Here is a 23,166-nt window from a genome sequence, read left to right as displayed (position 1 = left end):
AAATTAAACTGGGGGGAATGTATCGAGACGAGGGAGGAGACATTTTCCGTCAGGGCGATGCAGTCGGTTAATACATTTTTATTCATTATAGCAAACCCACATGGTTCTTAATGGTGCATTAGGGTTGTTCTCGACAGAAAAATACAAGCTCATATATAATAAAACAACCCATTAAACTTATATATATGAAAAAAAAGAGTGTGCAAAATCCCAGTTTTGTTTTTCCTGTGCATATCAGTTTGCAGGCAGTTCATGTGTCTCCTCTGCCCTTCCTCAGTGTTCCCGCCTGCTCGATCACCATGCTCAGCTGAAGGTAAACCCTCTGCACGTCTCCTGCTATGGCGACCAGAGAGCCTTTTATCATGTCCAGGTCCACCTGCGAGGACACTTCGGGTTCCTCCTGCTCGGATGGGAATGCCTTCGTCCCCCGGCCAAAAGTTCTGGCCAAGCCTCCGGGTCTCTGGGTTGGCCCGTGTCTGCTTCTGCCGTTTTCTGACACCGCCTCCTCGAGGCGATTCAGTCGAGCGTCGTCCTCGCGTCTGCTGTGCAGGATCGTCTGCAGGGTGGCGTTCATCCTCCTCTCCATGTCCGCTCCATCCTGGCGGAGCTGTGCCAGGCGGTGGTGCAGCCCGAGAGCCTCCTGTTCCGCCTGTGCCCGACATGCTGACGCCAGGCCGGGCACACCCTGCTGCGACGCCCCCCTGAGGAGCTTATCCAGCTGGCTCCTCAGAGAGACCATTCCTCCGCAGCACTGCTCCACCGTCTCCAGCAGCATGCTCTGCCTCATATGGGAGTCCTCCAGGGCGATAAAGAGCTTGTCCCAGCGGGAGAAACCTGCTTGGTACGATGCGTCCGGAGACTCTTCTGCGGAGGAACAAAACACAGGAGGCTTTAATTATAGGGATCTGTGGACAGCTGAAACGTCCACGTGTTGATAATATACAGCAAAATTTAGATACAATGCATGAAGATACATTAATAGATGAGGAGTGGGGAATTAAGTTACATCTAAAAGGAAGGCGCATCACAACTAGTGTTGTGCCGATGCCATTTTTATACCCCAATACCGATACCCGATACCTGGCTGTGCGGTATTGGCCAATACCATCTGTCTGAAATTGATGAGTATGTCTATATATGAAGAACTGCATACTACTTAGGGTAGTAGAACTTTTTATTGCCTACCTGGAATGGGTGACAATAGTTGAATAAACTTTGGCTCTCAAAGTCCAAAATAGTGCAACATTCGTGAAATTATAACATGTATAATAGTAATTGAGTAATTGAGGCGGTAATTGAGTAATCTCTTTTAAAACCTAAGTTTTGGCTCTCAAATGCCAAAATAGTGCAACATTTGTGAAATTATAACATGTTTAATAGTAGTGCAACAGTAAGACAGTAAAATCGCATTAATAATTGAATAATCTCTTTTAAACCCTGAGTTTTGGCTCGAAAAATGCCAAAATAGTGCAACTTTCATGAACTTATATAACATGTATAATAGTAGTCGGGAGAGAGAAGGCTGCGTTCAAGTGACATACAAACATCAAAATGGTATCGGTGCCTATTTGTTGGTACTCGCCAATACCGATATCACCATTTTAGTGGTGTCGGTATACCACTAACCTACAAACACATGCTGTCAGGCTAAACTGAGAGGGCAAAGATTAGTGCTGCACTCCACAAATCCTTTAGAGAAGAGCGGCAAGAAGAAAGCCATTACTGATAGGTAGCCACAAGATATTTGCAGTTTGCCACAACCCGTTTAGGTCCGTGAGACCACACTTAAAACGTTGGTCAAACCAATTTTTACACGTCACCCTGAACTCACTACTCCAACGGTGAGACGTAGAGGCGGCGATATCATGCCGCGGCGAGGCTTTTCTTCTGTCGGTACGTGGAACAGAGGTAATGGGAAGATAGATGGAGCTAAATGCAGGGTTATTCTGAAACACAACCTGCTAGAGACTGCAGGCTGGGGTGGACGTTCCAGCTTCCAGCAGAACAACGACCCGAAACATACAGCCAGAGGTATGATGGAGAGTTTTAGAGCAAAGTCTGTTCATGTGGTGGAATGGTCTACTCAAAGTCCAGACGTCAATTCAACAGAGGGTCTGTGGAAACATGGGAGAATCGTCGTTGTAAGACGCTCTCCGTCCTGACTGAGGGAGCATACGCTTTTTTTTAATAAAATTGCTGCAACAGGTGGTTCGACAAGGTATTCATCAGGGGGAGGACTAACTGTACACTATTTTAGTCACCCAAAAAAAGAAAACAATTGTCCTTTCATTTCACAACTGCTATACTTTTAAAACAACTTTGGTATATCACCTAAAATCCAAGTAAAATACGATGAGGTTTGTCATGGTAACCAGAAAAAAGAATGAGAAAAGGTTCAGACACTGTCTAAAAACACACTTCAGACCTAACATTGTCTAGTCTGACAGCTTGTTTCATTTGGGCTTTTTGTTGTGACCATCATAGTTTGAATAATTCCCCCGGGACTCTTCCTGCAACAAACCACCTGGGAGGATCGTGAATTCTGCCCAGGGAAACGCTGGCGATGCAGCAGATTCTTGTGATGGCCTCAATCTTCTCCGTCCTATCTTCAGACGCAACCTTTCTCCCGTTCCCGGGTCTAACACCTCAACGACTCCCTCCTCTCACCGCTTGCGTTTCTGTTTTCATGTGGATTAAGCGGGTCAAGAAAATGGATGGATGGACTTCTGAATGCCCCGGCAAAACCAAACCAACAAAAGCGTGTTTGGTGTTTCAATCCGGTCAAAGTCTGCGAGAAAATGTTTGACGGTTGACAAGGAGACAACCAGGTTGCCTCTTTCCTCAGAAGGAAAACTGACAAAGAAGCAGAACTCACCCTGCTGCTGGTCCTCAGAGATCTCGTTGCCATAGCCGTCTGCAACGCCGTCGTCGTACTCAACCTCACTCACACACAAGGATGAACCGGCGGCGCCCAGCACGCACAGCGCGCCCCAGATCCTCAACACATGCATTGTAAGGCTCTAATTTCTCTTCTTAGATATAGTCTATATTAAACTTTTTTTCCCCCCTACAAATTTGAAAACAATGAGTGGAGCAGATTCCCTCCAGCTGCTCTCCTTCTTCAACCCAGTCCCTTTTGTGTAAAGCTCTGTTCAGTGAGCCAACTGTTGCACTTTCTGACTTATAAACTCAGCAAGAGGGAAGAAGGAGGGAGAAGCCAGAGGAGGGTGTGCGTGGAGGGTGGGTGAGTAATGCTTCCATGGAGGTAATGTCAAAAGTCAAGCTGGGAAGGAAATGCGGGGATTTATGGCGAATATGGGCAGAGGGAGGGGATAAAGGGGCAAATAGCTAACCTGGGATAAACTGAGAGGGAGAGAAAATGGGAAACATTTTCAGCCTTTTCATCTTAAAGGATGAGGATCTCAAAGAAAATGATTCCTACCCCTGGAAGATTTCTGTTTACTTCACCAACTTGTTTCTTCCAACCAGCCGAACTAGCCAACCTGAATCTGATAGAGAATCTGCGGAAGGAGCTAAAGATGGGGGTGATGGCGAGGAGGTCCTCCAACCTGAAAGACCTGGAGCTCATCTCCAAGGATAGATCATGAAAAAAATAGAAGAAGGCTCCTACTTCTGCATCGTCAGTAACGAGATTTTCACTGGTTATTGGGAAGAGTGCAACTCATTTTTATCCCACTTTTCAGAAGATAAATGTAAATAAAACCAGATTCCTCTTCAAAGAAATATGCTACTCTTTTTTTCCTTTGCTTTATTATTATTATTGGTGTTTTGGAGATGTATATCTCATTTGTAATGAGAAACAAACTACCTGGTTGAATGAAAATAGCTTTAAATCCAAATCAGTCAGGCTAGTGGTAAGTTTTGGTCTAATTTTACGTGAAACTGTGTGACTGTAGGTTTCAGCTGTTGACACCACAGCCGTCTGTGACATCCATTCCTTAAAAGTTTCAATTTAGACTGGGAGTTCTTTTTTTAAAGAAAAAGATTTCTGACAAAACTGAAAACTTAAATCCTTAAACAAATAAATAGTTCTGAAGTCAATCTAACTGTTAAACTTGGAATCAGCAGGGCATTGTTACTGTTATTCATTTCCTGTCTATTTCTGAAGTGTTGGTTTTATTCTTAATGAATTTCCCACTTTCCCGCAAAAGAAAAAAAAGCTCCATTTTCTCTTTTTCTGTGATTATCTTACCTGAATTGGCATCTTTTTAACATTAAGCAAAGTGGATTGTTCTCTCTGCTTTAATAAAAAACAAACAAACAAAAAAACAACAACTATGTAGTCTACAACTCCTTTACTAGTGATCAAGTTTCTGCTCAGCAAATTGGTAAAAAAAAATATAAGGGTGGAATTAAGTTTAGGAGACTTGTAAAGCAAATGTTTATCATGTGCTATTTAAAGTAATCATCTGGCAAAGTTTTCTCTCAATCCATCCACTATTTATTCTCAAAGTGAGCTTCCTTGCTTGGTGCTTGACTAGATCTTATATATATAAAAAAATTTCAGCACATTTTAAGATTAGATTAAAATAGCATGACTCATATTCTGCTGGCATCTTCCAGCTGTGACGTTTTCGAGTGAGCAGAGGAGCTCGGGTCTCTTGGGTAAGAGAAATGGATCATGACTCAAACAACGGGATCCTTTATGCAATCGTCTGAACTCCATCATCCAGAAAACTCGACTGAGGCGTCTAGAAAGGATGCATAAGCAGGAATTTCCAGTGAAGGTTTTCCAGACACACCACGCTGATAGCAAACCCCGGGGCGAACGCAGAAGCCGCCGGAGGAACTATCAAGCCCATTTCGGCCCAGGAACTGCTCGGGACGCTTGTTGTTGGAAGGAGGGACATCTTGGTTACCGTCTTGGTCTTTTCTCAGATAAGTAGAAGAGATGGGATGGGTGGACACATACACTTTTTAACAAAAAAAAAAACACGCTTTTCACATGAGGATTTTACGGAAGAGGATTAGGGCCACTCAAAAAAAAGGTCTACTCAATTTGGACTTTTTTCTCAGAATTCTGACTTTTTTCTCAGAATTCTGAGAAAAAAGTCCGAATTGAGTAGACCTTTTTTTTTTTTTTTTGAGTGGCCCTAATCCTCTTCCGTAATTTGATTGACCTATTTTATATATTTTTTTTCATGCAAGAAAAATAAAAAGCTGTTGTAGCAGGAAATTTGAATTCCTATTCAGCCTTTTCTGTCTCTCACCATTTCTTAACATAAACTAAAAGCTGCCAAAGGTAGGAAAACGACAGCACTTCAGTTTTATTTTAAGCCTTCAAAAACTATTTGCTTTCGCTACTTTATATTAAATATTGTTGCTAAGCTACATGTTAAAACTTTATTTCTGGCTTCCGTTATGTGTAGTGCAGTTGCCTGGTTACCGCATTAATTAACCAGAAGGACAAATTGGTGAATTCATGGCATTTCCTAGTGAAGGTGGTGGTGGGGTGGCAGCTGACCTTGGTGCTGTCGTCAGACGGCTGTGGTTCAGCAGGTGCTGGGCTGTTCAGGTGCACAAACAGGACACGTCATTTCGAAAAGGGAAACATGCTGACCTTTTGTCTCGGCGGACCTGCGGACCGTTCTTCATGCTGCACACGTCAGCAAGCGTGTCTGATCGTCTAAGTCTGGCTGCCGGAGTATAACTGTTGCAGAGGGACAACCTGGGGCGACGCTGGCAGATTTATCTGAGGAAAAGAGACAACCTGCAGGAAGCGGTGGACGAAGCGGGATTCACAAAGAGGAGAGGGGCCAGAAAGGTTGGGGGAAAACAGCAGACCTTTCCATTACACAATGTGATAAACATGCATAGACGTGATCCCCCTTTCTACAACTTCTACGCACATTGCTTCGTTTATATTTACAGTAAATGTAATCCGGTACAAGCAGTGGCCTTCAGAAGCCACCTAATTAGAAATCAGTATTCAGATGCATGCAATTAATCTCAGATGGTCTGCCAAGGCCGCAGAGGTTTGTTGGTGAACAAACAGGATCGTGGAGCTCAAGGGACACAGCAAGATGTGGAGAAGCAGGGTTAAGTTAGGTTATAAAACAATATCTCCAACTTGGAGGGTCACACAGAGCGCAGTTTAAACCCACGATGTGGAAATGGCACAGCAAGTTACGGTTGTCCTCCTAAACTGAGCATTGGTCAGAGAAGCAGCCGAGATGCTCATGGTAACTCTGGAAGAGCTGCAGAGACACGCAGCTCAGGTAGGAGAATGCGTTGCTAGCTATAAATTGTGCACACCACAAACCGGGTTTTACAGAAGAGGGGCAAGGGAAAGCATTCTTTGAAAGAAATCCTGTTTGAAGTTTGATAGGGGCCATGTCGGCGATGTAGCGAACATGGTCAGACGAGAAGAGACTGGATAATGCATTTAGGACACCCCCCCCCCCCTGAATGTGCCATACCAGACAGTGAAACATGTGGAGAGAGGCATCCCAGAAACGTCTTTTTTAAGCAGGAACAGGGAAACTGATCAAAATTACTGGGAAGTTGGATTAAGTAAATACGGGGGAACCCAGGAGGAGCATCAGTTAGAGGTCGCAGAAGCCTTGAGATTCACCTTCCGGCCTGACAGAAACCTAAAACATACACTCGGACCTACAATGAAATGGTCGAATCAGATTCATGTGTTAGAATGGCCTAGTCAAAGTTCAGATCTCAATGGGGAATTATTACCATTGGAGCCATCAAATTTTTCAGGGAATTCAGGGATATTCTTCGGCCAGTCTAACTGATTTTTATTAGCTAAATGTTTTTTATGAAATAAAACCCCATTTCTGGACTATCCTCCAGCTCACAATAACATACACTACTTTACGCCACTTGTGTACAAGTGTTCACATGAGCCATTTTCACCAAGTCAATTTGCTACAAGGCCAACGCATTATTCTAAACCCCAAGAGTCGCATTTGTCCTCAACCACCAGACGCTGCTCATCGCCCTGCACCTGCGTGCCGCACCTACCCTTCAGCTGGACACGCTGCCAGATGCAAAGACACAAACGAAGGCGTTAGTAAGAAGAAAAAAAAAAAAAACACACACACACACACACACACAAAGAGAGCAAAAAAAACAACAACAACGGAACAACACGGAACGTTTACTGTAGTATTCCTTGGTCTTTGCTCGTCAGACCGGTGGGGGAATTCGAAGAAAAACAGATGTGGCTCTCTGCCTTCTTCTGACAAAGAAATAAATAAATATACAAAGGCAAAGTAGGACAATGGGAGTTGTCAGGGAGAACTCACATTGGCTGCGAGCAACAGATGTAAAGCATCAGCAGGACCTCACTGGCGAACAAACCGCATGCTAACACGACAAACGGAGCCAGCACAGGCCAGTTACTGTGCGGTATTTTCTGGGTGTTTCCCTGTTTGTCCTCAGTGTGTAGGACGGGGAGGGATGGAAACACTAAAGATACTGTTAAAACACGGCCTACAGATGAAAGGTGGAGCAAGTAAGGTCTAATTTTGTTCAAATGACTCAGTTCTTGACTTAATGATTAAGATATAGCTGTCACAATTAAAACAAAGCAGAGAAAGGCATGGCTCAATGGGAGCCCAACTGAAAAATATACAGACGTTCGCATTCATTTAGCCTTTTGCGTTCACTTGAATAAGTAGTGGGAGTGTTATAATGATTTTCTCTTTAGCCAGATTCACTTCTTTGAGCCCCGACCCGTGCCCTTTCTTGTGGCTAAGAACGGACCAAAAGCTTCTTTAGCTTAAAACTAAAAATAATTGATTGAAAAAAAAGGAAATGAAATACCTGTCTTTTAACAAAGGTGACCATGTGAAACCCTTTTTTTGTTTTGAATCCACAATGATTTAGTTTCTTCTTCTACAACAATTTGACTACATTGTTGCATGAAAGTCTTGCATGTTTAGAATATTTTTCAGCAGATAAAAGTAAAAAATGTCACAAGAAATGTAGCTTTATTTTTAAAAGATACGTTTTGTAACCCACGGGTGCTTTTAACTAGACAGTTTTTGCCTTCTGTCTTTCAACCATACTACTTAATCTAGTTATTTGGCGAACACAGGAGAATGTCGGCACACGACGAACCCAATCGGTCATTGTTGGAAACCTCAGCAGCTCTTAGTGTAGCTGTGGGCTTCCTGAGAGCCTCTTTAAATCAGTTTCTATTTCACATTTTCAAATATTTGGAAACATATTCAGCATTTGCAATCGCCGTCTTGTGCAGGAGAGATTTCTGCGAGTCAATAGCTCGCTAGTCAAAGTTTTTTGGGAAGTCTTGAGACAATATTTGTTTTAAATTCTCGCTATCTAGATTAACTGAATTGAAGGCAGGCTTATCTTCGTCATGATATATAGATAAAGGTGTGGAATATTTTAGCCCTTAAAGATATCGGTAGATATCGGTGTAGAAATATTGAAATAGCTGGGTGAATGCTTTAAATTTAAAATACTTTTTTTTTTAAGTGTTGTCTTTAAATTCAAATGTCTTTCTACCAAGTACAATATTTAAGGGCATAAAGAAATACAGATAGAGTGATGTAGTCATGAGGAAACAAGTCAGGTTGACACACTTCAAATGTAGTTAGATTTTTTTTTTTAAAGTACCAGCAAGGAATGTATTTGTGAACACAGACAAGACTAAATCGATTAGTCTGTATCAAAGATTTTTTTATTCTATTTGTGTTATTTTTAATATGAAAACAACATGCTAAGTCATAACAAGTCAGAAAATATATAAAATGGCTAAAGATCAATGAATTAAAAACGTATCTCCAGACAACTGAAACCATTACTAAAACTGATATGTGCAGAAAAAAAATACTTTTTTTTAAGGAAGAACATCTAGAATCTCAATGTTCTAGTTTAGGAGTGCCTCTAGATAAAATGGCACAAATGCAATAAAAGCAACTGACCGATCAATCCAATAATGAAAGAATGGCCTTCAAACATGCGCATTTCCCTTGCAATGAGAAGGACATTAGTTAACTCTGTCTACCCACTTTTGAGTGGTTTTGAACAAATTGCTTCAAAATAAAGATGGTCCACTACTTCCAGATGATTAGTTACATTTTATTCAGCTCCAGAAATATAGAGTTTGGCTTTTAGTCGAGACCGTCATGAAATTTTCATGGTCTGTAAATTAATATAGCGCCCTTTCCCCTTTTTACCAACCTAGACCTAGAGTAACTGGCAAAAGCATTCATATCCCATTAATGTTAATCCATTTTGGGGATTTTATTGTGATCAACCAACACTTTGCAGTGCATAATTGTGAAACACATTGGATACATGTTTGCCAAAAGACTTCAACAAATCAAAACCTGAAAAGGGTGGTGTGTATTTATTTTTTTTCAAAAACCCAGCACAATTAGTAAAAAAAAAAAAAAAAAAACTGTACAAACCAGGCATTTATGGTAAACTATCAAGAAGAAAACCATTCAAAGTTTGATTTAAAGGTTGTTGAAACTTATTTAGGGGACAGAAACTAACATGTGGAAGAACGTGCTGTTGACATATTGAATGAAAAGGTAACTCATTGACCTTCAAGTGAAATTTACTCAACACAAAGCTCTGAACACAGCACTATGAAACACGGAGGTGGCAGAATCATGCTGTGGGGATACTTATAGTCAGTATGAACAGGGCTGCAGGACAGCGGTGATGGAAAGATTGCTAAAACTAAATTCAGGAGAAGTCCTGGAACAAAACTTGTAAGAGGCTGCAAAAAAAAAAAAAAAAAAAAAAGTTTTCGGGTTCGTTTTTGCCAAAAATGTGACAAATTGCACATCATTTTCCTTCCATTTCACAATGTGTGTTACTTTGAGTCTGCGTGTCGCATGACATCCCAATAAAATACTCATGTTCTGGTTGTAACATGACAAAATTACAGAAAGAAATTTCAAATACGCCACATACGGGCATGCAGGAATTGAGTTAGTTCACTAAATTGAATCGTGTCAGCCTGCAGAACTATGGGTCTTGTTTAGCAAAAAATGGAAGAAGAAAGCTGGAATATAAACGTTTAAATAATTTCCTTTGTCTGATCTAAAGACCTGCTCATTCACAAGATGAGGAAACCACGTTATCCTCTTAGTCTCCTTTTTTCCAACACGTTGTGAGACCACACCAAAGTCTGACTCTGACATTTGCTGATGGAAAGGGTTACATTACGGAAGCATGAAAAAAAAAAAAAAAAGTGCGATAGGGACCTGTTGTGTCAGGGCAGCGGAAATACACCCAGCAGTGGACAGATTGAGGAGCGTCTATTCTGGTTTAATGAGTCACTGGAGAAAAAGTGGCATTGCTCTGATTGACTTCAAGCGGGGGCTGGACATTTTGGGCCCCTAAAAGCTTATTCAGCGGCGTGATGTAAGCAGCGATGGTGTTACTGCGCCAAGAGGCTCACGAAGGGCCGCTGCCACACATTCTGCGTCTGATCGAGTCAATCTGTGCGGACGGCAAAAGGAGCCAGAAATCAGGGAAAAACAAACACCGCATTTTTTTTTTGGATAGTATTTAGGTGTTTCTGCATGTTAACGCCAGCGCTTGTCGTACTCAAAAACAGACCTCATTAGTGTGCTATGCGAACCAAAGCGGTACGACTGGATTTTAACAAGCGGTTCCCAGAAACGGCGTCGGTGGTGAAGACAGATCACTTCCACACTTGATTTGGTGTGGCATGACATCACCGCAGGTTGTGTTTCTTCGTCTTTAGCGGGTACCAGTCGAGCTCCGAGCTGCTGCTGACATCAGAGCCTCAAAGCAATTAAATCATAAATTTGAAACAAGCAGAAATTAGAATTTTTTTTTTTTTTAACTATTTAGGCTCAAATGTATTTATGCATTGTGGGGGAGAAAAAGCCTGGCTTTTTGGGTAGGAGGTTGCATCAGTATGTCCGATTGCTAGATGAGTGTGTTTGTGTTTTCCCATTTAGGGTCCCAAATGTGGCCTAACAACACAGAAAAGCGAGAGAAAATCAAAAACATCTGGGCACGGAAACTGGTTTCGCCATAAGGGGGCTTTGGGATGGTTGAAGGGGTAAAAAGGAACGGCTGGACAACGTAAATGAAGAAAGAAGCCAGACTGTGACTAAAGAAGCATACAGGTCCTGTTCAGGCTAAAGTATTTTCACCTCTTGGGCTCCAAAAGACAAAATCCACATAAACACTAGTGACTATTTCACATGGAAAATGACCTCACAATAGTCAAGAGGGGGAAAAGTGACATACACCTTTAGGCAGCTCTTTTAAAAGGTGTCACAGCGTTGAAAAACTCTTACACACAACTACATTTACACACATATACAATTGGCACAACGCTTGATACGTTTGGTGGTAAGTTAAAGTTAAAATCACTTAATTTCAACTTTACACTAATCATCTACTTTTACATAATATCCATTAAATATTGCTACACAAAGGCATTTTTCTCTGGCAATACATCAAGTTCAAAGGGCAAACATATCTTAGAGCAAGAGAGGCTCAATATCTCAAAAGTGTTAAATATGAATAAATCATAAAATTTTCTATTGTTTGTCAAATCACATAATCGATGAAACCCACTTTTATGACACAAAAAGAGCCTTTCAAGCCACTCCTCTCTGAAATGAAAAGCCTCTTACTGGTCCATAAAAAAAAAATCATTTGCTGATTTATTCTGTTTTTTTTTTTTATTCTTCTTTTTTCGTCAAACTATTTTTTTTAGATCAACGAATTTAACAGTAACCCTGGAATCCAAATGTATAATTTTTGATACAAATATGAGGTAAAGACCTCTACCTCATCAACAAAGTCAGTATTTTTTGAAGACTACAGTTTACAACACCCAAATAAATATATATTACACACCTGATACAAAAATGATTTCCTCATGAAAACATGAGGAAAATGTGATTTTTTGGTCTAACATATCAACTACGATACAAAGAAAATTTGAAAGCCTGACATTTTATTTATTTACTTTTTAAAATCAACCAAAAATATATCCATATATTTTTAAATGTGAAGTTTCCTCAAATTTACATTTATCAGGCTTTGAAGGGTCAGGAAAAGATAGCCGACGTAAATAAAAAACTTTTTTTTTAATGATGATACCATTTATTTGGGGAAAGAAGTTATCCTAACCAACCTGGCCCCATGGGAAAGAGTGATTTCCTCTTAAATCCTAACTAGTTGTGCCACCATGGCTGCCATGAAACGATTGTCATAACTGGCAATGAGGCTTTAGTATCATTGTGGAAGACCTCAGGGGCCATTTTTGTTTTTCTGAATTGTTTTAATCAAGCCATATTAAAAGATCTTTGCGTCTGCTTATATAGCCATGGCACAGCATCTCCATTAAATCTAAGCATAGACTTTGACTAGGCCACTGATACAAACCTTCTCTTACCCTTCTCTAGCTTGTCAGAGGTGGCGTGATCATTGTCTTGCTGCATAACCCAAATTGTGCTTAAAGTGACCAACCGCTGGCAGGACATTCTCCAGTGGGATTTCTGTTCCATCGAGTACGGCAGGTCGTCCAGGTCCTGGAGCCACTTCAAGGAAGAATCAAAACTGGTCCATGTTTCGTCCGTTCGTGGATAAAAGGCTCTCGCTCTGTTTCGCTTGAGTCCCAAAGCCTTAGAAATGTCTTTGGGATCCTTTCCAGACTGTTAGATGTCCATGACTTTATCTTTCATCAGCTTTTGAATTGCTTTATATCAGGGCATGATGTGTTTCTTCCTGAGATCTACTGGTCTACTTCATGTTGCCAGACAGGCTCTATTTAAGTGGCGTCTTGATGCTACAGGTCTGCCGGTAATCAGGCACAGGTGTGTTGAGTGAAATAGAAAAAAAAAAACATCGTTAATCACAGTTAATGCCTTATGTATGTAGGGAAGCTTTTATATTTTCACACGCAGCCAGGTTGGCTTGGATTGCTTTTTGCACTTTTTACGATTACTGCACAGTCCCATAAGGATAACTGATCTGTCTAGATTCAACACATATTACTGGACACTAGCTTCTAAATACAGTTTACGGGGAAGGATATCAGTAGCAGCTCCAGATATTGCCAGAACCACGTGTGAAACACGTTGAATGGTGTCACAGCCTTGACTAGACATCTCCATTGGTGATTGGCTGCTCATGAGTTTCACTGGTCGTTAGGGAACCAAGAACCGCATCACTGGATGCTGTGATGTCAGTGGCTTCAGGAGCCCCTGGATCTGCCGTTTGAGTCTGATTTGGGTTTGGGCCGGCTTGAGGAGAAGGAGGCGAGGCTGCTGTTGTTAAACTAGCGGCACCATTGGTTAGCGAAGCAGTTGCGTCGCAAGTCCAGCTAAAATCAGCCTGCTCCGTCCTGCTGGGTGATGGAAGCTCATCTGATTGGTTGGAAGCAAAGAGAGGATCAACCGTTTGGTCTTTAAATGCCGGGCTTTCAACCGCCGACTGCCGAGCGCCTGATTGGCCGGGAGTGCAGAAGGTGTTGTTGTTGTTGTTATTGTTGTTGTTCGTGTGATCGGGGTTGAGAGCTGAAGGAAAAACCGCTCCGGCTTTAGGAGGAGCCGTAACCGTCCACGACTCCTGGTCAAAGTCTGGGAGATGGCGAGCTACTTTTGGAAGCGGAGTGACCTGATCCAACCCAACAGACCCACCGGCCGCATGGCTGCTTGTTGATGGCCCGTTAGGCTCGTTATTGACCGCCGACTGCCAGTTATTAGAGCAAAAGACGGCGGGAATCCTAAAAGTAAAAGGAGAAAAACGGGGATTAGAGAAACCATGAGACAACATAGTTTTCTGTATGAGGCCTGATGACGCATGAATGTCTCACAAATTGATCTTTGTGGTAAAGTTTGGGAATCTAATCCTACTGCAAATTCAATATTATTTGGAATTTCTTTTACAGTAACCATTACTTAATAAAGACTCAGAGAAAAACAAAACTAATTCAGTTAAAAAATCTCATGTATCCCGAAACTTGCTGCAATCTCTGGTATATTTCTCTTGAGGAATATTTCTTTAGATTTTAATTTAAGCAAAAATACCTAAACAGACTAATTCCTCTGGAAGCGGTCAGGCACTGGACTGTAAACCAGTGAAAACCTAGCCAACCCCTTGAATAATACTATTAATCAATAATCACTTGATTAATAGAACCTGACAAAAATTGTTTGGCTTTCCACAAATAAAGTCTAAAGAAATTTACTAAGAAGTTTAAGTGGCATGAAAACATTACGCCAGAATTACATCGATTACACAATATTTTACATATCTAGTTCTGGAAAGGTCTTGTTTCATGTTTCTGAACACACAAAAAAGTCTCCAACAGTTATAGTCGTTATTACACGATGAAACTTCTTCTTCTGTGGTTGTAAAGTAACATCATGCAGACCTGGCGAGCTGCGTTTGCAGGTCCTTAGCATGTTGGTTGCACTGTGCGAAGAAAGACGCCTGGCCATCTACAAAGTCAGCCAGGCTCCGCATGTGGTCGGTCTGAGGAAAGAGATGCCGACATTTGTCACTCCAATAGACGTGCTCAATCTAGCAGAAACACGATCGTATGTGTGCTGTGCGGGTCGGAACTGGCGTTAGCATACGTGAGTGGCGGCGAGTCCTTCCACAGCCCGTCTGGTGACCTCTGACTGCCGATCGAAAAGACTCTGACAGATCCTCAGCTCCATCTCGGCCTACTCACACAATCACCACCCATTAGTTGCCGCGTTACACCTCACAAGCAATCGCTTTAGTTCCATGACAGTATCTAGAAATGACCCATCTGATCAGTGCAGACTGAGTAATTTCAGGTTGTACCATCTCATGTAATAGTGAACCTACTGGGTTCTTTTAGAAATAAAATAATTCACATTTTTTCTTATGTACGTCATACTTTCATTTAGACTCTTTATCAGCCACCAGCAGCTACGACTGCATCATTGCTCGACCTTTAAAAGACGTGTAAAGCCCCACTATTCCAAAAGTATTGGCACCACTGGAATTAATTTAGTCTTTTCAAGAATTTGTCAAGTAATAACCACAAACTTTCATCTATTTTATTAGAAGTTTATGTCTTACTTTATGTGATATGCCGAGACCAAGAGGTGCATAAAAGTGAAGCGGAGGGAGATCGTTAAATAGTTTTCATCACTTTTCTAGAGCAAATGTTTGAAAAGAGAGGCCTGCATATGCATTTAGCCCCCACCCGGAATCATATTTTGTAGATCTATATTTCACTGGAATGTCAAACCGTGCGACATTTTCTAAATTAGATTTAAGTCTGGACATGGATATGCTTTCGATTATAGCTCTGGCTGTATGTTTTGGGTCTCTGTCATGCTGGAAGGGGAAAATAGTCGCACTGTTGGTACCGTCCTACCCTCAACTCTGACCAGCTTTTCTGTTGTCTGTTGAAAAAAAACGCATCCACACAGCCTGATGCTGCCGCCACCATGTTTCACCATTGAGATGGTGTGTTCAGGGGACAAGCAGTTAGCTTTTCACCATACATAGCATTCTGTATGTAGATGGAAAAGTTACATTTCGGTCTCATCCAAACCTGAGCACCTTCTTCCAGGTTTCTGCTGTCCTCCATGACTTACAGCAAAATGTAGATTGGGCTTCTTATGACTTTTTTATTTTTTTTATTATTTGCCCATGGCTTCCTGATGCCACGTTTCCACAAAAAAGGCCAGGTGTGTGAAACGCACAACCTATTGGTGAATGGGTTCCACCTGAGCTGTGGAATTCTGGAGCTCCTCCAAAATCATCATCGTTTACCTCAGTAACATTAAAAACTATAAAAAAAAATACTTCAAGGAGTATAGATGATTTTTTTTTTTTTTTTTACTTCACTGTAAAGTTTCTCATTGATCTGACTTTGTTTTCCTTTAAGCAGTTACGCAACTTAAAATGCGTCGACATGTGTCAAAACAATCTGAGTGCACTTTAAAGATACAGTTGTTTGTACCTGAGAGATTTCCTGAGCCCATACCTGTTTGGAGAAAATAGACAAACCACTCATTCAAATGCCAAACTGTAACCAAATTTGTCTCTCTTAAATGTTCGCGGTTCTTCTGCAACCATCCAACCTTCAGCCATTTAACACGCAGGAAGCTGAACATGTAGGAAACGTGAGACAGGTAGTCGTCGTCCAGCGGGTTTGCATTCAGCATCTGACAACAGGACAGGAGAGACAGAGGAAACCGGGTCGTATTTTTCCTTTCAGTATAATTAAAAGAAAAGCATCAACTCTTTAAGGTAAACCATTGCTGCAACTCACCCTGGCCTCTCGGTCTGCTTCGTGGGCTTTCCTCAGCCTGGCTTTGGCTATATCCAAGTCCAAACGCTTGTTCACCAACATCTTACGCTCGTTCTGTTAAACCGTCGTCAAGACAGCTGGATCAGACCCTAAACGCTCCACACGGCTGACGGCAAAATGGAGATACCAGGGATGAAGGGTGGGTTTTACCTGGATGGCTCTATATTCCCCCTCTGTGAAACTCTTCAGAGGTGTGAGAAAGTGAATGTTGGTGCATTCTGCAAACTTCCTCTCGGCTTCTCCCAGCTGCTTCTGGGCCTCGCCGCACCTTATCAGAGCCGTTCCTGTACGCAAATATATGGCGGGTATAAGAAGTCGACACAACCTGGTTAAAATGGCAGCTTTAAGCGACATAAACCTGACAAAAGATAAAATATCTTCAGTTTAGTCCATATTTATAACACAGATTGATCTTAAAGTAAAATGATCATCAATTAAAGGGGACATGTCGTGCTTTTCAGTTCCTCCTTTTCGCAATGAAATCATTCAGTCGCGGTCTATATAAGGTGGACCAGCAATCCTTTGGTCTGAATCTGTCATTAATTTACCTCCATGTTCCCCCTGTTTCCCCCCTGTTCTGAGCTGCGTCTGACAGCAACTCGTTTTGGTGCCGTCTCTTTAAATCTAAAGGAGACACTTTACAACCCGCCCCCCTCCAGGCCGCAAAGCGTTCCACTCTACCTCGATTGGCCATTTTTGTAAATTCTGGGGGTCGGTGTAATGAACAACTGACCATTTTAACTTATTCACTTGCAGCGCCGTCGTCCTTCAGCTTGGACCACATCGCTCAGAGAAATAAATATGGCAGACCTTCTGGTGACCTTCACCAGAGCTGTTTCAGTGCCATGATGAGCTCTGAAGCCTGACTGAAACTCTTCAAATAGCTCATTACTTAGCAACTACTTTCTCAAGAATTTTAGACAGGAAAAAAACATTAGATATAGGTCTGTAATTTATTAAGTCGTCTTGATCGAGAGACGGTTGCTTAAGTAAAGGTTTAATAACAGCTACTTTAAAAGCCTGTGGCACGTATCCATTTATTTAGCATATATTAATTAAGTCTAAAATGGGGGCATTAATCAAAGGGAATACTTCCTTAAATATCTTGGTTGGGATTGGGTCTAACATACAAGTAGAAGATTTGAAATAACTCAGAAGCCTCCACTATGTCTAAACAGTTCAAACACCGATCAGGTTCTAAAGATTCCTCCAACGCTGCCTCACTTACTGAGGATGAGGTAATCGTGTTTGAGAGGATGCCAATGATTTTATTTGTAATGGAATCAACTTTACTTATGAAGAATCGGACAAAGTCATTACCGCTGAGCGCTAAGGGAACGGATGGATCAACAGAGCTAAATATGGAAAACAGCAACACTTGATGGAGGGAGGCGAAGGATTGTCTGGTTGGTACAGCTTGGATTTTCTTCCAAAATAAACATCTGAAATCCCCCCAAAACCCCGTTGGAGGATGTGCTACGGACTGATGAAACCAAACTTGGCTTTTTGGCCACAATTCCAAAAGAAAGGTTTGGCACGAAAACAAGACTCCACACTGTAAAAATAACACCATACCACAATGTGACACTGGGGCGGCAGCATCGTGCTCTGGAGTTACGTTTCTTCAGATGGAACTGGACTTGGTGGATGAAATTATGAACCTTTACAAACAACGTTTTTGTTCAGCCACTTCTGCTGGAAAGATGAAGACTTTTCAGCATCACAGTGAGTCTAAGCATACGTCCAGATCCACCAGAAGCAGGACTTCAGCAGAAGTACATTTAGGTGTTGGAAAAGCCTAGCCCAGACCTAAATCTGGTCAGTGAGATCACCTGAGGGGGTCTGTTGACCGACGGTAGATTTGGAGAAGCGTTGCCAGGTTGGGTGGCCGAAAGCAGCCAAGTCCTGTTGTAGGATGCTGATAGGCTTCAACTAAACAAGACTGAATGCTGAAAGTCTGCTAAAGGAAGGAAGACTAATGGTGCAAACAGATGCACACTCACCATAGGGCGTGTTAGATCCGATCTCCAGCCCGGCCTGGGTCATCTGGTCCCCCAGTAACTCGTTTGCCCGTGGTCGAGGTGGAGCGCTCCATTCCAGATGCTCGTACAGCCGGTCCTCTAATCGGGCTCCTGCATGTGAGACGGAAAAACTGAAAACTTAATAAATGAAAATGATTTATTATCACAGCTCATCTTATAGAAATGTCATTCCGGGTACTTAACTATGAATAACCTGCACGGCGTACGTCTGGCTGTCCTGTTACCCGGTAAAAAACGATAGTAAAGATCCTGCAGCGCAGCAAAAGCAATCTGAACATTACAATTGACGTTTTATGAAGCTTTATATTTAATGGCCCTGGCAGCTCAAAGGGCCACTTTACTGACAGAAAGCAGACCACATCCACTCATAACTCCATTAGCCGAAGAAATCAAATGCAAAAAAAAAAAAAAAAAAAAAAAGGTTCTCTATTTGTCTATATGAGCCAATTACAGTCAGAGCATACGGACTAATTAAGAGAAGATGCATGCAGCTCAGGGAAAGCAGTGATTCATAGCCATGGGCAAGGTTAACACAGGCTGTCATTTTGTGCATGATTACATGTTTAAGAGTGAGATGCTTGATATGTACATATCGTTTTTCTTTTTCAAACACAACCTGGTGGAAAAAGGAACAACGTTTTGCTCTAGTCTTATTCTTATTTTGCTTTGACATTTCATTTATTTGTGAATATGGTTAATTTTGGGAAGATAAAATATTCCTAATAACCGTTAGGATAATTATGGCGAGTCATCACTGACCACTAGTAATAACTTTTCAAACCCAACATGTTTCCGATTGATCGTTTTGACTATTGGGATTCACTGTTTTACAGCATTTACTGATCTTATTTTTTTACTGCCATGTGTAGTTTCAAAGCAGCCTTTAGTATGTTTTGGTGATTTATACTTGAGTAAGAAGATTCGACTGGATACAGTGATGAATTCTGTGCATTTGGTCACCATAACTTTTCATGATAAATATTGATAGATTTTTTTTTTTAATCCCAAACCTTTTTTTATCCAGATAACATAGTGCTTTTTTATGTTGCTTACCTTTGACTTAGACATAAAGCTTTTACCATTTCACTGGTAAGAGTATTTTGAAATGTTCATCATAGATCCACTTCCAAATTCAAATGCCACAATCAAAACATGATCAAGTACCTTAACTTTACCAACTAAACCGCTAAAACATATTTTATAGCAGTCAAATAATCTCAAACTGGACATGAAGATTATTTTTAATCTATATGTTAAAAGGGGACATGTCCTGCTTTACAGTTAACCCTTTTTACATTGAAATCATTCAGTTGTGGTCTGTATAAAGTGGAACTGTAATGCTTTGGTCTCATTCATTTACCCTCCTTTTTACCCCTGTTCTGAGGTTTGCCAGAGAGCATCTTGCTTTGGTGCTGTCTCTTTAAATCTAGAGGAGGCACTTCACACCCAGACCCCATCCAGGTTGCAGAGCGTTCCACTCCACCCTTTTATGCTGGGGGAAGGTGTAATGAAGAACCGATGACCTATCCATTTGTAGTTTCAGCTTACTTCAGCTTGGACTACAAGATTGCTCCAAGAAATAGAAATGGCGGATTTGCGAAATTAGTAAACTGGAATTCCACGACCTTGTTGAGCAGCTCTGCACCAAATACTGTGAATTAATTGTTTAAAAAAACAAAATAGAAATAGCTTGAAAAATATGAGCCAAAACACAACACCTGAAGAGACTACAATTAAAAGAAACTCGTGCGCTGCTAAGTAAAAGCATAAAAACACAAAAAGAAAAGGAAAAACAGGAAAATGAATGCTTAAATTAATGCTTTTTTTGTCAGTTGTTTGACTCTTTATTTGTGAGAGCATAAATTGTCAAATATCTTCCTTTTTTTTCTCCCTCCTTTTCCCCCATGTTGTTGTAATCTTCCATCAACAGATAAGGGCAGCGCCTTGTGGACAGTATTGTCCTTGGCAGCACGGCCTCAGTGAACCGTCTCCCCTCTGAAATGTTTGTGTTGTTTATGTAATGGTGATGGTACTGAAACAGCATTTTCCCTCTGGGATTATTAAAGTATGTCTCAGTCTGAGTCTGAGTAAATAAATAATGTGTTAGAAATAGAGAAAAAAAATATGAAGGTCAATTAAGCTATAAAACATGTTGTAAAGTAAATAAATGGTATACTCTAAACAAATATATGAATATATTCTTTCCTTTTTGTAAATTAATCGGCGCATGTTTAGAGTGCTATTTTATTTACTGGCCCATTTGCATATTTCTGCTTTTATTTTCAATTCTGTCAGTTATGGTCTTCCATATATTTAGTTGTATGTAGGCAGGTGGGGGTACACACATAGAGAGGCTCCCCCTGGGCACCTTTCCTGCTAGGACCGCCACTGCTCTCTGGTTTGGGGATTTATGAAGAGCTTTCATTGCAATTCATAAAAGAGACAGGCTAATTCTGAAGCTGGATCCAAAATAAAAGACCAACAAGGAGTTAAGACTTTATTCTCACCCAGACTAGGTTGCAGCAATGCCTCCGTCTGAGAAACGATTGAGTCCGTCCAGCTCTTGGTGGCGTCCGCCCGGGCAAGGAGCTCCTCCAGCCCGGGGTCCAGCTCAGTCTTACCCGCCTGGCCGAGGCTCTCTCCGGTGTACTGGAGGGATGTCACAAAAATAAAACCTTCATAAACCAGTCAAGAGACAGATTTATTTCAGAGCAACTTGGTGCCAGGTTGGGAGGACATTCCCAGCGCCGGCTTTGCTTATTTACCTGAACGGCTCGGTTAATGAGCTGACCCGCATCCACGGCCAGCCGCGTCAGGTCCATGACGGAGTCCTCAAGGTCGCCTCCCGGGGAGGCGGGGCGGCAGCGACCGGGTAAAACTCCCGGTTCCTACAAACCAAACGATCAGCAAGAAGAAAAAAGAAGCCAGCTGCCCCACACAGTCCGCTACCCTGCGGTGACATTAAGGCGCGCCGGCCGGCCGCAGCATCCTCTAAGCACCTGTCACCTGGGCGTGAAGACGGGACGCTCGAAAGTTAACGTCGGGCTTTTACTTTGCGTCTCATTAACGTCTAGTATTATTTAGGTAAATGAACCGGACAGCCATTACTGTTAATATGACGTAATATGGACATTAGCGTGCGCCACATTGATCTCGGCAGGCAAGGAAATGTGAGGGGAAAAGATTCAACACGACTTCCGGTTTAGTAAAAGTTCACAATAAAAGTATAATCCACGTCTCACTATAAAATATTGCACTTATACATATAATAAAGTAAATACCTAATAAAAACTAAATCAATAATAAAAAATGAAAATGGGTTTATCTAAAAAAATAAAAAAAACTAAGGAGAAAAAATAGCTAATAGCTCTTAAACAAACAAAGCATTAAAGGGTCTATCTCAAAGTAAGCTGCAACAGCAGCCACGAGTTAACAAAGAGAAGCAACACTATAATAATAAACACAGCGACTCTCTGGGCGTCCGAACCCATTACGGCCTAAAGAAAGCGACGGCTCCGTCTGCAATGCGACCCACAGCCCGGCTGCAGCCTTGCCCAGTTTTATTCTACCGACTGAGTGCGAGCACTAGAGAAAACAGAGGCAGGGAGGGGGATTAACTCGATCAGCTGACAGTCTGAGGCGCATCAGAGGATCTAAGGAGGGTTAAAAGATTAAAAGACACACTCGAGCCCATTTACCAACAGAGGATTCTTTTATTACAACAAAACAATACAGCACAAAAAACAAATTCAAACGAAAGACGGTTTCTACAAAAATGGGAATGTCAACTAAACAATAGAAACTCCCATATTTAAAAGTGCTTTAACAATAATGAACTTCAATGTGTATCTAACGTTTTACAGGTAGGGACCCCAACCCAAATACATCTGACAAAGCATTTTGTCATCTGTGGCTTCTTGGATGAGGTAGTGCACATGTCCCTCTATTGACAGGGGGAGGCCCAGCACTTTATTTCGGCTCTTTATGACCCCCTGGAGACGCTGCTCGATGTCACACACGTGTGTTTTGGCCTGGCGGAGAGAGATGGCATATAAATTACAAGCTCGAAGCAGAAACTATGGTTATTTATGACACTTGTAAACAACATCCAATTAAAAAAAAAAAACAATAACAAACCTTTTCATTAACTATCTCCCCTGTCTCGTTGGCCTGGGTTTTCACCAGCCCTTTGGATGGTTTGCTCCACTCAACCAGCGGGTCGTGAAGGAAGGTCTTCAGCACACTTAAGGCGTAAAATAAAACATAAACGTCAGACGTGTCTTTCAATGGGACGGTGAAGAAAAATCAGTTGTGGAGTCTACCTCATGAGTGGCTCTCTCTGGTCCCTCATTAGTCTCAGTGTGACCTCACAGGCTTGTCTGAACAAGCCCTCTGTACCCATGGGCCCCATGGCGTGGACCATGTTTTGGGTGAGCCGAAACGGAACTACCTCGGGCACGTCAAAGGTCTCCCCCTAGCGGACGGAAAGGGAATAGCACATCTAAAGAAGCTTTTAGTGTATTTTGCTGTCTTTTATGTGGCAGCTGTTCTAAAGGCTGGTGCTCTGCCAGTGGGATAGAGGGCAGCCGACACAGGTTTATATGCCAAAATCAATATTTTATTGGAAAGGAATATAATTACAACATATTAATCACAATGTTGCACTGCTAATCAATTAGTGTGTGATTGGTAGGTTTGTGTGTCCGTAGAGAACAAAAAGCAAGATCAAGAAAAAGGTATTAAAAATTAGGAAAGGTTTAAGTCAACATAAAGAGAGACTGTACATATCCTCCTACCAGTACCTCTCTGCATAGT

At 41.7% G+C, this 23,166-nt stretch overlaps 3 protein-coding genes across 3 annotated transcripts in view; all 3 read right to left on the bottom strand.

Moving 5' to 3' along the window:
• Positions 1-62: 62 nt before the first annotated feature.
• Positions 63-3,414, bottom strand: LOC105935354. The gene is made up of 2 exons (XM_012875709.3): positions 2,876-3,414; positions 63-864 (listed from the first exon to the last, which is right to left on the bottom strand). The coding sequence occupies exons 1-2, from the start codon at positions 3,009-3,011 to the stop codon at positions 251-253; spliced, it is 750 nt and encodes a 249-aa protein (XP_012731163.2). The 5' UTR covers positions 3,012-3,414; the 3' UTR covers positions 63-250.
• An 8,687-nt stretch (positions 3,415-12,101) lies between these two features.
• Positions 12,102-21,926, bottom strand: LOC105935381 (endophilin-B2). Its single transcript, XM_012875754.3, has 10 exons — positions 21,117-21,926; positions 20,859-21,000; positions 18,313-18,441; positions 16,460-16,593; positions 16,271-16,363; positions 16,080-16,163; positions 15,959-15,982; positions 14,592-14,681; positions 14,387-14,487; positions 12,102-13,735 (listed from the first exon to the last, which is right to left on the bottom strand). Exons 1-10 carry the CDS (start codon positions 21,171-21,173, stop codon positions 13,111-13,113), a joined length of 1,479 nt encoding a protein of 492 aa, XP_012731208.2. The 5' UTR covers positions 21,174-21,926; the 3' UTR covers positions 12,102-13,110.
• A 118-nt stretch (positions 21,927-22,044) lies between these two features.
• atr (ATR serine/threonine kinase) overlaps positions 22,045-23,166 on the bottom strand; it is a 32,077-nt gene continuing 30,955 nt past the window's right edge. Inside the window, exons 46-48 of the mRNA XM_012875730.3 lie at positions 22,674-22,825; positions 22,489-22,594; positions 22,045-22,382 (exon numbers count right to left, since the gene is read on the bottom strand). Of these exons, the coding sequence (XP_012731184.2) occupies positions 22,209-22,382; positions 22,489-22,594; positions 22,674-22,825 (432 nt within the window). The 3' untranslated portion in view covers positions 22,045-22,208. The remainder of the gene's footprint in view (positions 22,383-22,488; positions 22,595-22,673; positions 22,826-23,166) is intronic.

The sequence above is a fragment of the Fundulus heteroclitus genome, chromosome 19 (assembly GCF_011125445.2).
Source record: "Fundulus heteroclitus isolate FHET01 chromosome 19, MU-UCD_Fhet_4.1, whole genome shotgun sequence".
Classification (NCBI taxonomy): domain Eukaryota; kingdom Metazoa; phylum Chordata; class Actinopteri; order Cyprinodontiformes; family Fundulidae; genus Fundulus; species Fundulus heteroclitus.
Note: the sequence above shows the minus strand (reverse complement) of the source record. Positions and strands in the feature narration are given on the sequence as shown.

Bases quoted from the DNA above. Each gene is read 5' to 3' on its own strand.
- LOC105935354 (XM_012875709.3), bottom strand. From the start codon at position 3,011: ATGCATGTGTTGAGGATCTGGGGCGCGCTGTGCGTGCTGGGCGCCGCC. The intron at 865-2,875 runs GTGAGTTCTGCT...GTTCCTCCGCAG, and splicing joins CTCTGAGGACCAGCAGCAGG to AAGAGTCTCCGGACGCATCG.
- LOC105935381 (XM_012875754.3), bottom strand. From the start codon at position 21,173: ATGGACCTGACGCGGCTGGCCGTGGATGCGGGTCAGCTCATTAACCGA. The intron at 15,983-16,079 runs GTTGGATGGTTG...TTCTCCAAACAG, and splicing joins TGCGTGTTAAATGGCTGAAG to GTATGGGCTCAGGAAATCTC. The intron at 14,488-14,591 runs GTATGCTAACGC...CTCTTTCCTCAG, and splicing joins AAGGACTCGCCGCCACTCAC to ACCGACCACATGCGGAGCCT.